This window comes from Strix uralensis, chromosome 2 (genome assembly GCF_047716275.1).
Source record: "Strix uralensis isolate ZFMK-TIS-50842 chromosome 2, bStrUra1, whole genome shotgun sequence".
NCBI classification, from domain to species: domain Eukaryota; kingdom Metazoa; phylum Chordata; class Aves; order Strigiformes; family Strigidae; genus Strix; species Strix uralensis.
This window is the reverse complement of record NC_133973.1, coordinates 119,092,663-119,109,255: the sequence shown is the minus strand read 5'-3', so window position 1 is coordinate 119,109,255 and position 16,593 is coordinate 119,092,663. Positions and strand designations below refer to the sequence as shown.

Genomic DNA, 16,593 nt, shown 5'->3' with positions numbered 1-16,593 from the left:
GAGTAAGATATTGGGGTAACAGTATATAGTTTCATGATCTGGAGAAAATGAAGTGAACACAGAATAGCATACCACTGTAAAAATCTATAGTGCATTCACACCCTGACTCCTGTGTGAGGCTTTGCGCTGCCTCCCCCATCACCTCACCAACTTGGGAGGAAGAAAAGGTCTGAAAATCTGTCCCCTCTTAGTTCAATTTATTATTAGGGATGTATTGCAGCTAAGTAGACTGTGGGATTCACAATCTGAAACAGTTTAAATTATGAAGTCTTGGGTGCAGCACACATATACATAGGGACAGTTAATGGTACAACACTGGAACAATACTGGGGGACCACGTAGGGTAGAAGATGCCAAGTCCCATGCAAACTCATTCATACTCTACCCCAGAAATGGTCCCAGATTCACCTATTACCTGAACTATGCCCATGAGCATAGTAATAGTTAAGCAGTCACAGACTATCAGGTTCAGTAACACAGCTTGTTTCCCACCCCAATTTTACTTCGCAGCTGAGATTCCAGCCCTATGTAGCAACCCTGTTTTTAATACTCTAACACTCTGTCGATAGTTGTTTTTGGCTACAGTTCTCCCCCAAAGTCAGAATCAAAGTCACCCCTGGGCATAGTCACACTCCCTGCCTTCCCGAGGTACCTGGCGAGGAAGAAACACATTTTAGTCCCAGCACTAGAATGTGTGGTATTCCCTAAGAGAGAATCTGTCCCCCAGGAATCTCCTGCCCCCTATCCCCCCACATTTGTCTTTCTAACAGATACAGTCTTTGTGACACATGGAGGTCAGCAATTCTCTCTTGGCTTAGCCAGCCACCGGCCTCTTCCAACATAACCCAAAAGAAACTTGCAAGGACTCTCAAGTAGGGAAATCCTGCAAAGAGGCATCATCTCCCATGTCAAGATAGTAGGTTAGAAAGAACTTTAACAAGCACAAGCATCCTTATGTGGTCAGGATGTTGAACTCTCCATTGCCCATCGACTACACAGCATAGCTCTTGATCAGTCTTCTAAACTGTTGAGCTGTCAAATCTTTGCTTACCTGAATGAAAGTAGCACCCTCTACTGCTGCCTTCAGGTCTGTACAAATGCTAATGAGAGCCAACTGCTGCTCCGCACTCGAAGTTCCTTTCAGGAATCCCGACTCTTCCAGCTCTTTCATTTGTTTGCTGACAGAAACAACATACACATTTCAGTACTTCATCATTGTTAAGCCACCATTAATTTTTTAAAAAGCTTCTTAAGAACCCAGTTGTATTACACTATTTGCCATGCCACTGCATATATTTATACTGAAAAAAATATAAAGGTTAGTTTCAGTCATTCCTCTTTGCTCCCTCCATCTTACAACATTTTTCTTCTCTTCAAGCATGGACAGCTCTAAGATCTACTCCTAGATGCAAGTTGGTTACCACCTCAAACCTGTTTTCGCTGGTGCAGAATCAGCAAGAGTTTTTATACTGATATTTAATGGGATGAAAGGTCCTTTTAATATAGTTCATCTAGTTTTACAAACAACACCTTTTTTGTTATGAAGCCTCACTGCAAGAACACTGTTTAACTGTATAGAAATAAATACATACATATATTCTGCACAGCCAGGAGTTGTTCCTAAAAAACCCATAGCCCTACATAAGTAATAACCACAGACCAAGTGTCAGAAAAAGTTACTAAATTGAGTGGCCAGAGCTTGAAATGAATGTTCAGGTACACAACATTGCTGCAACTGGTCATGCCACATTCTCAGAAGTCTCTACAGTTTGAAACCCTTGAAAGTCCAGAGCAAGCAAGCCATTTAAAAGTCACTTAGAGGAGCAGTTTCCACAGAAATTAAGTGGTATTAAACTATATGATCACAATCAACCAAAAGCTATTTGATATAGCCATTATCATGGTTAAGTCTGTCAGTTACCTCATGCCAGAACTCCTCGGAGCCTCTGGTTATTATTCAGCAAAAATTGCTCGTCAGAGAGGAGGAAACGGAGCTAATGATTAGTAGCAGGAAAAATAAATAAATAATAATTTCTTCTCCCTACCAATCTAGTTCTGAAGCTCCTTTTTGGATGCCTTTTTACATGATAAATAAGTTGTACTTGCCACCAAGTTGGAGGGTGGAAAATCTGTAGCAAACAGCAAAGCTGTACAGCCTGGAAAAAGTGTATTTTTGTACTTTGCAAGTCATATAACTATATATAGAAACAACCAGTGATCCATCATGTGTTTCATAAGTGACTGTGGCACTAGGGCACAAATGACAGTCTTCATTAGGGGCTTTACAGGACAGTACATGTTAAATAGGCAGAACTTACAGGCCCAGATGATCATCACTCCCAGCCACACCTCAGTCCTTAACACACCTTCCCAGGCCCCTCCATGTATCCAGACAGTAACACTGGATTTATTTTTTTATCTAGAAACCTCAGAGGAGATGGGACTACATATGTCTGTCACAATCTACAGCAGCCAGATCCTTCCTTAGTGCTTACAAAGCAGGGCAGTCAGCCAGCCACTAGACTGGGATGTGAGCCCCAGACTGCTTTTCCAGTCAAGTTCCAGCACTTAGACACCATGGCAGCATTTCCTCACCCCCTGCCAGTGACACCAAGGCAGCCACCTTTACATCAGCAACCCTAAACAAACCAGAGCGCAACCAGACCTCAGCTCTCAGTTGCTTTATGGAGTGGCAGGATGTGTCATCTATATTTTTCAAGCAGCATTTTAAATTAATTGAAAAGTGAGAGGGATGTAGATCATTGCCTTTATCTTGTTTTCCTCCCTCCACTCTTTCCAACGCATCTGCTGAGCAATGTGTGAAAATGCACTCTCACTTTGTCAAACCATCCTTTTATTTAGAGCTCATTCCTGTCAACAAGTACTGAGTGCATAGATCAAATAAAAATATTAAGCTTCCTCCTCCAGATTTCCTGAACAAAATGAGTGGGATTCATCTCACCTACCCTGTCAACATGCACATCTGAGACAATCATCTTCAGCTCTTTTTTTAGAGAAAGAAGAACTAAGTGTTTCAGGTGCATTTGTCTGATCTTTTTTAGGCATCCAAGTGTGCAATCCATCTCATCTTATAATGGAAGTACCTATTTCTCCCCAAAGAAAAGAGCTCAGAATGAGACAGTTAGACCACAGTATTTTGAAGTCAAAGATGAAAGTTTGCAGGGATTTATTTAAAGACAATCCAGTTCCTACTTAACTATATAGAAGCAAGTCAAGCCTCAGCAGAGATTCACTAGGCCCTCAGATCTTTAGCTTGAACTGGCTCACTAAGTCTACCATTAACTTCCAAAGAAAAAGAATTTTACTTCAGCATGCATGTAGTTGTGTTGAGTCCAAGAAAATACAGCAAATATAGGCTGTACTACTTTTATCATGACTTTATTGAGAGGTCATAAACATCTGCTGTTCTGCAAGTTACTTTGATGTCCTTTCTTCCACTCAAAGTAGTTTGCCAGCAAACAAACCAGCTTCCTAATATATCTTTCTGACACCAATCCAAAGGAACAATACCTTAACCTGGGAAGAATCCCTCTAAAAATCATGATAAGGAGCACTCAGTAGCCAAAAAATGCATAGAGCAGTTCTGCTCCTGGTTTAGCACAACAGCCAGAAGAAATAAATACGTTCAGATCACTGTGGATTTTGTACATTAAATCAAAGGAATTCCAGTAACTTGGGAGTAGGCAAGATGTCAGCAGAGTCTCTGTTTCAAGTTGGTGAAGGTGACAGTGCACCTTCTAAACCAAAATACATACCCATATTTTGGACTGGGAAGAACAAAACCAACAACAACAATCTACATGCATGTGCACACACAGCACTAGCTCCTACAAGCATTAATTTTCTCCTCTTCAATGAGCTGCTTCAGCAATTAACTCCAGATAATTTCTGTACTGCAAGTTCTGACACTTCCTCTTTATTTTTGTCAGAGCTGATCATGGACAATGATTTCTGACTCTTAGGCAGAGCACGCCTGGGTAAACAACTAGGCATTGCATTCTGTTTACACCAGACAGGAGCTTTGAAAAGGTTCAGTTCACTCTTAGCTGAAAAACAAAGCCAAGAGTCATGCGCTTTTTTAGACACTGCTCAGGTCTGTCCTGTTTGCTTCCCTGGAGTCCCTTAGACTTGGTGCCAAAATTAGTATTCCTACCAGTTTATGCAGTCCAAAACTGATGAAAAGAGTTCCATTAATAGCTTTCTGCCTCTTTTCTCAAATATGGATTTAGGCTCAAAACCCCAGACCTTTCCTACCCAAAGTTAAACTATTCAGAAAGTCTTTTCTGGTAAGTTTTCTTTAAAAGCACTTCAAGAAAGGGGGGGGGGGGGAGGCAGAGAAAGAAGTGCTCAAACATACACCCCTCCAGGCAGCATCACAGAAATAAGCAGGAAATCCATCAAGTTTCTGGATGAGTTCTCCATTTGGGTTCTTAACAACACAGCAAATGGATAGCTGGAAAGCACAGGCTTCTGGCCTTTGAGCAATCTGCATAGTGAAGAATAGGAGACAGGAAGCTTCAGCTCCATTTTCCAAGCTGCCAGGGTACACTACTGCTTGTTAGGCAGGAATTCCATCCAAGACTTAAGGCTTCCAGCACACAACAGGTGCCAGTGCTTCACCTGCAAAGAAACAGGTGCACCTAAACAAGAGTATCCAAACTTCTGACTCCTTCACACCTTGTGAGGTGAGATGGTAAGGAACCAATCATAGAATCATTCAGGTTGGAAAAGACCATTAAGATCACTGAGTACAACCATAAACCTAACACTGCCAGTCCACCACTAAACCACGTCCTTGAGAGCCACATCTACACATCTTTTAAATACCTCCAGGGACAGTGATTCAACCACTCCCCTGGGCAGTCTGTACCAATTCCTCATAAGCCTTTCGATTAACAAATTTTTCCTAACATGCACTCTAAACCTCCCCTGGCACAACTTGAAGCCATTTCCTCCAATTCAAAAGGTGTTAAGTATTTATTCATCAGAAGTTCATTTCCCAGGTGCACTTGCCTAAACCCAGCATCCCCCTCTTATTCATAGACTGCATATTGCTTTTAAAAAACAAACCCAAAATTTAAGTTTGAAGAGACCACAACAGAATTATTTCTTTCTTTGAAGAAGAGGGTAGAGTTCTTGTTCACTTTCTGTGCAATACGACACTAGTCTCATCCTCCCTGGTTCTCAAACTCCACTCCATGATTGGTAACTGAGGGATTCAAAAAAAAGCTACAGTGACAGACTAACAGATCTGACCTTTATTTTTCTTTCACAAGTTTTTACAGAAATTTGCAGCACCTGTCTCTTGTTCCATACCTTTCCTTCTCTGCCAGTGATGACCATCCTATCATTTCTTCTTCTCTGTCACAAGCCATTGCACCCTATACTGTACACCAAGAACACCACTTCTTAATCAACCTGCAAAACCACCATGTTCATATGTGGGAAAGTAAGGCTAGACTGATTTTCCCTCCTAAACAAGAATTCCTCCTCTTAACATCACCAATCTTCATGCTAGTCATTTATTTAAAGTAGTATAGTTATTTATAGCATGGAATAGGAAATACAATTTGTGCATTACTTGAACTTTGTCCTTCCCTTCCAGGAAAATTTTTTTTGCCCACTTTTCACCAATACATTTACTGACATTCTAGCTGATTTGTTCCACAAATTAATTTTAAGTCTTCCAAATGCTAAACCCTCTTTATATTCCCCTGGGGTATTAGATTGCCCACACTTCTGTGGCAAAAGAAGGGAGCTTCCCCTGGTATTTACTACACATGAAGGCACAAACCAGATGGGTTTGTAGATACAGCAGCACACCACTGACCTCTACTGGATACATTTTTATTCAAAGCAGCCTAGACTTCAGGGTGATCATCCCTGAGGATGACCACAGACTGAGGCCATCGCAGCCACATCCACACAACACACCACAGGACTTCACTTTGCAATTGTATTGTGTGCACAGTTTGAAGAGTCTGACTAATACCTGTAAGGTCTTCGAAGAATGAAGATTTCCATAAGGAAATACTACTTCCTTCTAGAGCCCACACTTTGTCTACCTCCAGAGTTTTACTGTTGCACCTGACGGCCCATGTGTCACGGTTTAAGCATAATGCAGCCACTCACTGGTGGGATAGGGAGGAGAATCAGAAGAAAAAGGTAAAGTCTCATGGGTTGAGATAAGGACAGTTTAATAGGACAACACAAGGAGAGAAGTAGTAATAATAATAATAAAAGAACATATAAAGTGAATGATGCACAATGCAACCGCTCACCACCCAGAACCCGATGCTCAGCCCATTCATGAGCCACAATCCCTCCTCCCCCTGGCCAGCTCTCCCAGTTATATACTGAGCACAATGTCATATGGTATCAAATATCCCCTTGGCTATTTTGAGTCAGCTCTCCTGGCTATGCCCCCTCCCAGCTTATTGTGAAAATTAACTCTATCCCAGCTGAACCCAGAACACCATGTCAACATTGCTCTGGGAATTGAACCAGTATTTGCTTCAAGATAAGGCACCCTCCTGGTCACATAAACTGCCTGGGATGCTCATGGTTACAAATCCTATTCTAAAAGTTTTTACAGAAGGACCTTGAAAGTGATGCTAATACTTAACTTATCTTGTTCACACCCCACTGCCTCAGCTTTATCCACAGCTATTATTGCACAGTCATATTATTCAGCACACGTTTTTGCAATAAGCAAATACCAAAAAGATTAAAGACCCCTTAATCACAAACTTATTGCCCGAACCAGCAAGGAGAAGGGAGAGGAAGACACCACCAATATTATTCTTCACAAATTCAGCCAACCACCATCACCCAAAGACTAGGGCCATTAACCAGTCACAGCAGGAGATTGCTATCTAGTGCTGTCTGATAAATGAGAGGGTAGTTGGCATGGAAAAACACCCCAACAAAACAATAAACCGTCACCAGCCCAATATACCTACCCTAAGACACAACAGACTAAGCAGGAAACTGAAAGCCCCTGACACTGGGACCAGCTCACTGTCTACACATGCAGCAGTCAAATAGCAAGCAGCTAATACCGAGTTGCAACTGGCCATTTAATATGCATTAGCTATCACCTTCCCTCTTCCTGCTTTCCCCAGACTAACGGTAAGCACACAACACACCACCATGGAAAAGTTATTGCACATTATGTCTTCCTGAAACAACAGCACAAGCTGGATGACTAAAGTATGTTTCTGTCCAGACAAGAGAGATCCAGCGTTGTCAAATGTACTTCATCCATAGCAATGGCAGGATAGTAAAGAGGGACAGTTACATATCTGCCTTTGACACAGTTTTGAAGAGGTATAAAGCAAGATGACAGAGGAGCTGGGACATAACATAAGAGCATGGTGATGCACAAGAGCCAACCAAAATTTTGAGTTCTCCTAAAGTTATCACACACACAACCTGCTTTCCAGCCATGGCACTCTCAGGATGTCTATACTGGCATTACACAAACTGGGTACTGCAACGAGAGCAAAGATTTTGTAACAGGAAGATGCCCTTAGTTACAGTCATTATGTTTTTCCATGGTAAATACAGAGTTGCCAATATTGCCAAGTCTGAGCAGGGTCTGCAATCCATTACAAGCCACTTCTTACCCTTAGAAGATCAATTCCAATGCTATCTCCAGATCTAGTGAGCTAAGTAAGTTTACTCGTTAGGTTTCTCAAGATTCTTTTAGCATCAGAACTGACAAGTTTATGCTGGGAAACCTTCCTGCTAGGAAGCATTTTCTATGGTTCTTAATATTTTGTTTGTTTAAGTTTAGGTTCAAGATGGAAATTTCCATTTGGAGGTGTTTTTGACTGCAGAATGACCAGGCAGAACCTTTGGAAAGATGGACTCTATCCCCTTCCAAAGCCTATTAACACATTCTCTAGTTAGTTCTGCAAATGAAGCAATTTTCCCTAGCTAGTCTATTGCACTATTTTGGGGGTGTGGGGGTGGGTAAAATTGAAAGGTAAAATCAAGTCTATATTTAGCACAAGCTTGATGTGCCAGTGTGAGGCACTCAAGATCAAAATATACTTTGATAAGAATTGTCTACTTAGGTGTTCCCTCAAAAGAGATATATAAAACTAAGCAAGTTTTTGAATAAACTATCAATTTGATGATAACTTCCTAGTGATACAGGACTCATTGAGGAGAGGTGCTATTCTGGACCTTGTTCTCATCAACAAGGAGGGGCAGGTGAGGAGTGTGAAGCTCAAGGGCAGCCTTGGTTGCAGCAACCATGAAATGGGAGAGTTCAAGATCCTTAGCACAGCGAGGAGGGTGCAGATCAAGCTCGCTACTCTGGACTTCAGGAGAGCAGACTTTGGCCTCTTCAGGGGTCTGCATGGCAGAGTAGCACAAGATAAAGCCTTGGAGGTAAGAGGGGCCCAAGAAAGCTGGTTAATATTCAATGATCACCTCCTCCAAGCTCAGGAGCAATGCATGCCAACAAAAAGGAAGTGAGGTAAGAATGCCAGGAGGCCTGCAGGGATGAAGAAGGAGCTCCTGAACAAGCTCAAACACAAAAAGGAAGCCTACAGAGGGTGGAAGCAAGGACTGGTAGCCTGGTAGGAATAGAAAGAAATTGTCCAAGCAGCCTGGGATCAGGTTAGGAACACCAAGCCCTGATAGTATTAAATCTGGCCAGGGACATCAAGGGCAAAAAGAAAAGCTTTTATAGGTAAATTGGTGATAAAAGAAAGACTAAGGAAGATGGGGGCCCTCTCTGGAAGGAAACAGGAGACCTGGTTACCTGGGACATGGAGAAGGCTGAGGTACACGATGAGTTTTTCACCTCTCTCTTTACCAGCAAGGGCTCCAGCCACACCGCCCAAAACACAGAAGGCAAAGGCAGAGACTGGGAGAACGAAGAACTGCCCACTGTAGAAGATCAGGTTCATGACCATCTAAAGAACCTGAAGGCGCACAAGTTCATGGGACCTGATGAGATGCATCTGCAGGTCCTGAAGGAACTGGCAGATGAAGCGGCTAAGAAACTATCCATCATATCTAAGAAGTCGTGGCAGTCCGGTGAAGTTCTCACTGACTGAAAAAGGGGAAACATAACCCCCATCTTTAAAAAGGGAAGAAAGGATGACTGGCCTGTAGTTCCATGGGTCTGTCTCACCAGGGTCTGCCTGTGCCCAACAAGATCATGGAGCAGATCCTCTCAGAAACTATGCTAGGGCACACAGAAAATAAGGAGGTGACTGGTGACAGCCAACATGACTTCACTGAGGGCAAATCATGCCTGACAAATTTGGTGGCTACTTATGACGGGGTTACAGTGTTGGTGGATAAGGGAAAAGCAACTGACATCATCTACCTGGACTTGTGCAAAACATCTGACACTGTCCCACATGACATCCTTGTCTCTAAATTGGAGAGACATGGATTTGATGGATGGACCACTCAGTGGATAAGGAATTGGCTGGATGGTCACACTCAAAGAGTTGCAGTCAATGGCTCAATGTCCAAGTGGAGAGCACTGACGAGTGGCGTTCCTCAGGGGTCACTCCTGGGACCAGTGCTGTTTAACATCTTCGTCAGTGACATGGACAGTGGGATCGAGTGCACCCTCAGCAAGTTTGCTGACAACACCAAGCTGTGTGGCACAGTTGACATGATGGAGGGAAGGGATGTGCCATCCAGAGGGCCCTCGACAGGCTTGAGAGGTGGGCCCATGCAAACCTCATGAAGTTCAACAAGGCCAAGTGCAAGGTTCTGGCACATGGGTCGGGGCAATCCCATACACAAGTACAGGCTGGGCAGAGAATGGATTGAGAGCAGCCCTGTGGAGAAGGACTTGGGGGTATCAGTGGATGGAAAACTGAATATGAGCTGGCAATGTCTGCTTGCAGCCCAGAAAGCCAGCTGTGTCCTGGGCTGCATCAAGAGAAGTGTGGCCAGCAGGTTAAGGGAGGTGATTCTCCCCCTCTACTCTGCTCTTGTGAGACCCTCACCTGGAGTACTGTGTTCAGCTCTGGAATACCCAGCATAAGAAGGACATGGACCTGCTTGAGGGGGTCCAGAGGCCACGAAGATGATCAGGGGGCTTGAGCACCTCCCTATGAGGGCAGGCTGAGAGAGTTGGGGTTGTTCAGCTTAGAGTAGAGAAGGCTCCAGGGAGACCTTATAGCAGCCTCCCAGTACTTAAAGGAGGCCTACAGGAAAGATGAGGAGGGGCTCTATCAGGAAGTATAGTGATAAGACAAGGGGTAACAGTTTTAAACTGAAAGAGGGTAAATTTAGATCAGATAGAAGGAAGAAATTCATTCCTGTGAGGGTGGTGAGAGACACTGGAACAGGTTGCCCAGAGAAGCTGTGGCTGCCCCCTCCCTGGCAGTGTTCAAGGCCAGGTTGGACGGGGCTTTGAGCAACCTGGTCTAGTGGAAGGTGTCCCTGCCCATGGCAGGGGGGTTGGAACTATGTGATCTTTAAGGTCCCTTCCAACCCAAACCATTCTACAATTCTACGATCAAGGACGACCAAAGCCAAGCTGCATTTTGCCCCTGATACAAATACAGTCTCAATACAATACAGAACAGAGACTGGAAGAAGAATCCAACTTTGGAAGAGTATCTAACCACACAGTCAGGGAACACGCCATGAGCTAGGAAAAGAGAACAAAGCCTACATCAACGTACTACTCATGCTGCAAAACCAACCCATAAGCTATTTCCCTTTTTATACAAAGCATAAGAGGGCACCAGACAGCAAGAAGTAACGTACATTCAAATGTCTTTTCTAGAGTCTAGTCTCCTCCTGGAACAACAAAGATGATGAGCTTAAGTTACGGGGAGAAGAGTCTTTCAAAATTTAGCTATAACGAAGTCATATGCATAGGTATGGTTTACTCCCCTGGCCTTGCAACCTGCCATACATCAGGCACTTCAGTACAAGTTCCCCATTCACAATGGTACAGAACTCTTAAAGTACTTCTCTCCACTTGGCTAGAGGTGGGCAGAGAAATGCTAGTTTTTTTTCGAGCCCCAACATCTTGTTTGCTTTTCACAGCAATTGTGCTCCTACAGCACAGAAAAAATTAAGGTTGCTTGATGCAATACTGCACTTTACTACATATCAAGTTCAATAAAACTTATGGTTAAATTAATACTCAAAGAGGAAGTACAATATTCTGATCTCAAGACTGCTTGGCTCCAGCTCCTTAAAGGCCTAACATCTTTGAACCATGCAGAACAGCAACCTATAGTCAGATAAAGCTGACATACAAGTAATTCTCACTAAACAGCCTCAATTTTGAGTTTGTATTCAGTACCACACAACCTTAACACATATCAATTTTCAGAAAGCAGAGTTCTGTAGAAGTCCATTCTGGAAGAACAGAATTCACGAATAATTTATTTTCAATTAATTAAATTTAATTAAATTTAAATTTAAGGAAGAGGGCCCCTATTATTTAATAGAGGGTCAAAGATGCTTCCCTTCCAACGAAGTATTTCCATGTTTTGATACTATTATTTCATTTCACTTGTAGCTATGTACTAAAAGTAGCAGTAGTAATTTTATGTGCCCATATCCCTAGAAACTACTACCCTTCACAAAGTCAACTTCAATTTGTCACAGAAAATTTTTCTATTTGGGCTAATAGAAAGGAAGGATAAGAAGACAGAAAAGAGCTTCTAGTATAAATTTACTGCTTAGTGCAGCTGAATATTAATCACGTAGTTTTAAAAATAATCTTGTCTTCATATTTTAGCACAGACTACTTCCCAAGATCTATGATTTTTCCTCCTGAAGTTAACTATAGCCTTTATACATACAATTGTTTGGTTTCCATATATTAAAAGCAATTACCAGCTCCTGTGTCTTGGAGGAGATACAGTTTTGCATCTAAGTAAATACCATATTCAGTCAGCATCTACTTCTAGAAAGAAATCACAGAATGCATGTGCAAATATCCAAGTTTTAATGTCCTCTTCAGAGTCAACTGAACTTTTTCCCCTTACAATAGTCTTTCATAATTTGTGCAAAGACTGTTCTATATAAAACCAGAACCAGTTACATAGGGGGAAAAATACAGCATTTCCACTGTAATTAATCAGTCTTTTTCAGCAGCACAAATATGCTTAGAATGGCAGCACAGTAACTATTTGAAAAAAGTTTACATAATACAAGAATCATACAGGTTTGGGGGGGTGGGGGACAGACACATGCACTAAAGCATTTCTGCTTCATGTGTTTTAGGATTACTTTCAGGAATAGGGTACTCCTTGTGTTTCTAATTCTCATTATTTTAAAGTTTATCAATCTTGCATTCAAACCAGAATCACACTGACTCAGAAGAAAGCATAATGGATATGAAAAGTTACATTTTCCAAGGCATGCTGCTACACCATGTATTCAAGTAGGTCAAGTGGGGCATAAAGCTGTTCATTAGTTCGTTTCTTCATCAGAACAAAAGGTTGTTCCATTAGAGCAGACACTGGTTAATAACGCCACTGGTACACCCAGTTCAATTCAATGTGTGGTCGTTTTGTGTGTCAGGGCACCCACTGCCATGTGTCTGGCAACAGGCAGAAATCCATCACACCATGTTAGGCCTTAGTAAACACACTCTCCTTTTCCTTCTGTATCTGGTCTACTGATATTGTGGCAACATGATACATATTCCCACTTGTTTCAGTAGATCCAAATTCCACACTTTAATCTTATATTTTTACCCATAACCAAGTGTTTTGAATAAATTTAAAGAGTACATCTCAGATTTTCCATACAGATACATTCAGGCTGTCATGATCATTGTAGGTCCATCCCAGACTCATTCCAGTCCTCTTGAAGGACTACACACCCCTGCTGCCCACCTACTGTTTCATGTGAGTTGAATTTATCAGGTTAATGAGCCCTGAGATGCCCTTTGTACAAACAATGAGTTACAAGTCAATATACTAAAAGCCCATCACATAAAATAGTTAATAAATACGTAAGTATCACTTCTATCAAAGAAGTATAATCTCCTTTTAGAAGTGAATGTTGTTTACTACTCAAATCCCACTTTTGTTTGAAAAGGGGAAACTATAAACAGTCCTCTGAACACTCCGGTTTCTCCTTAATACATAGAGTACCTCCATTCACTAAAAGTTTATGGACTGCAGACTAAAGTGGAACAAATGCTTTTAGCAATACTAAAACAAAAACCCCAAGCCTAAAGAGTTCCCTAAAACTTCTAGCTATTTGGAAAGAAAAAGGAAAGCAAACCCCAGCAAGTCCAGAGAAACAGCCACCAACTGGCCTTGTCAGTTGCTCTCTCCTGGGAGCCCTCGTTACCTACTCAAGCTACAGGTCTTACACAAGTAACTCAAAAGGGATTTACTGCAGGTTGTGTGCTATGAAATCAGTGCAAAGAAGTTCAAGTTTCACTGTATTTTGAAAGATACGATTAAAATGCTGGTTGAAGAAACTGCATAGCTTGCATTGTCACAAAACCTACGTTATTCTGAAACTAGGCTTTTTAACTAGGATGTTACAACAGCCAAGATACACAAGTTAATTATAAGTTGAGTTAAGAACACCTTATGTAAAAGGCAAAACCCTCTTGAACTTCTATGGGACAGCACATGCAGGGACAGGACAGTACAGACACACCCAAATAGCACTCATATTACATATGACATTTTATGCTTCACTCTTCCAAGCCGAAAACCTTGGAAGGCTAAAGACCTCATTTTGCTATTAGAAAAAGAAAAAATTAGGGGTGAGTGCTGTCTCTAGTAACATAGATTGCAAAACTGACTCCGCAATAATCCAGAATCTCATCATGGCTACTACTATGACAGCAATTCTGCAAAAAAACAAAAGTGTCTGTCACCTAGATGTAGCAACAGAGATGCTTGGTCTAGCACCTACCTGGAAAGAGAGGTTTGGGGAAAGAAAAAAAAATAAATTTAAAAACTGTAGGAGATAGATTTTCTTCCTCTTTTGTTATCAAGCCTTTTTTAACAAATCTCATTAGATATCACATACTGTTTAACTTCTGAACTCCAACTGAACTGACCCACAAGGGGCTCCTGAAGTCACTCCTCCTTGCTTTAAGCCTTGTTACAGAAAGCCATCAGGATGCAACACACCGCAAACCTTTTCAGGGGCAGCTTACTCCCCATACCAGCTGACATATTTCACCCCAAGGTGTCATGAAGGGAAGGCTGATGCATTTAAGGCTGACGCTGATCATGGAGCAACCTGAATTTTAGCATTAAATGCTGATACAACAACATAAGGTAGCGCATTTATAGAGTGGTTCTGTGCACAATCTCACAGGCATGTAAGAGTTGTATTTCCAGGACAAGCAAAAAAAAGGGTGAATAGGACCAGACACTTTCCCTTCTAACATAAAAACTAGGGGCCAAACAAAGCAACTGAGAAGCCAGCTTCAAAACAAACAAAAGGGAATAGCTCTTCACACAGCAAGCAGTAAATCTGCAGAACACAAAGTCCTTTGGCAAGGAGGCCGCAAAAGGATCTACAGAGGTTCAAGGAAGGTTAAGGAAATACTTGGAAGAAATCTAGTTAGAGTTACTGAATACACAAGCAACTTCTAGGCACTAAAGGTTGGGGGAGGTGAGCAGACAGGTAGGACTTGAACTTGTAGCATGTGGCTTTAGCCATAGTGCCACAGGGCAGAGCAAAGGGCTGGAGGATTGTTGGTCTGAACCACCACAATTGTTCTTGTGGTCACGCTCTCAAATTTGCTCCTCCTAAAGATGCTTCTCAGCCTCTACTATAACACATCAGTAGTTGCATGTTAGTGGAAGTAGCAATCTGTTCTTTCTAGGACTCAAAAAAATATTAGTTTAAGAATTTTTAAAATTCTAGTTATAAGATACTAATAATTGTAGCAGGGCTCCTCAGCAATTCATATTAACCTAATTATACTTTAAAAGTCTTTGGTGTCATTCTATGCAAAAACTCTTATGTTCAAGTATTTTAAGCTTAGCCCACAGATAACCTAATCATGGTTAAATATAATTTCAAAAATTTGGATCTAAAGTTAAGCTCTTAAATCATTACTTAAGAATTAAAGTGTTCTACAGAAGTATCATTAAGATATTTGGGAGCACCGTTCTTCTGATATTAACAGGATCTGTACTTCTAAGTCAAAGCCTTCTTCCAAGCGTAAAATCTATGTTCCCTTAAATAGTAAGATGTAGCTGTTCATTCAGAATTACTGAAATCCCACAGTTTCATTACAATTCCAGTCATTTCAAGTCAGGTGACCTACCGAATGTTTTCCAGTGCACTTGTTAGCTGTTGTTGTGCAATATCATAAAGTTTCACCTTGAAGCCTCCAGCAGCAAACACCATGGCCCAGCTGCGACCAATGAGTCCACTGAAAAGAAAGTATCATCCAATTAATAAAGAAGCATTTATTTTTGGGAAGGAGGTCTGACAAGTATTGCAAGAAGGAAAACAGAGCTTGGACTCTTCAGTATTTGATGAAAAGATCGGTTATATAGTGATAAGAAACAGATCTCTAACAGAGATATATCCTTTGCTAGCTGTGTAGTAGCTTCACTTGAGAGCTGGAAGAAAGATAATGAGGAAGAAAGACAAAACAGAAAATGTACAGCAGAATTCAAAACAGTAGGAACTACTACTTTGGGACACTGGACTCACGTATCAACAGTTTTGTCAGCTGCAATCTTAACCTGGAGTTAGTGCATGGAATTACATTAAAGAGTTTGGGGGTTTTTTTAATTTTAAAACTCATCTGTTCAGTTCATAGTCTAAAGACAGACACCAGCCCATTGGTCCAAGAGTTCAGGATCGTGCTTCAGAGATAATCAGAAATCCAGCTACCACAGTCATGGGTCCTCTACAATTCAGGAAGTACCATAAGCATGTGAAAATGAAAAAAAAAAACAAAAAAACCACAAAACCCCACACATGGGTTTGATACTGCTTTTCCACTTACAGCACTGTCCTTATTTTTAGATAAAGCATCCTACCATGCTGGAGGCATGCAGGAACAATCTCCCTACATCTTTTGGTTGAGTCACATTACTGAGATATACATAAAGGAAACTTGCAGTAACTGCCAATTTTATCATGTCTCTTAAGTCAATGCAAGTTTTGACTTAATCAGATTTATAGCAGGCATCAGCCTCTTCAGATGGAAGCACTGAGGAACAGTGTAGTAAGCTTAAATAACCTGAGATAGCAAAAAAAATGAAATCTTCATAACAGAGACAAGAGTCAAGAGCAGACCTATGACTGTCACAGTGGGGGTTTTGATAATTACATGCATTTCCTGTGATTTCCAAGACCACTGTATTTGTAGCACTAAATTTAAGCAACCTCTGGCAACTGGAAAACACAAGGCCACTAGAGCACCAATAAAGAATTAAAAGGGGGGTAAGAGTTAGAGATAAAGAAACAGTCCTGAGAAAAGAAGGAAGACAAAACAGGAACATACTCAGACTTTGGTTTAAATATAAAAAAAAGGGGGAACAAAACAGGAAGTTTCAGGAAACAGCAGGAATCAGTGCAAATAACTGAAAAAAAACCCCAACACTAAACGCAAAGTTTCAC

General features: G+C 41.5%; 1 protein-coding gene across 3 annotated transcripts in view; it reads right to left on the bottom strand.

Moving 5' to 3' along the window:
• The window catches only part of CRYL1 (crystallin lambda 1), a 64,329-nt gene that overhangs the window by 43,471 nt on the left and 4,265 nt on the right, over positions 1-16,593 (bottom strand). For 2 of the 3 annotated variants that reach the window (XM_074860077.1, XM_074860078.1), the window contains 2 exons: positions 15,284-15,391; positions 1,052-1,178 (listed from right to left, as the gene is read on the bottom strand). The exons of the other annotated variant lie outside the window; for it this stretch is intronic. In XM_074860077.1, coding sequence (XP_074716178.1) covers positions 1,052-1,178; positions 15,284-15,391 — 235 coding nt within the window. The remainder of the gene's footprint in view (positions 1-1,051; positions 1,179-15,283; positions 15,392-16,593) is intronic. 3 annotated transcript variants of the gene reach the window in all.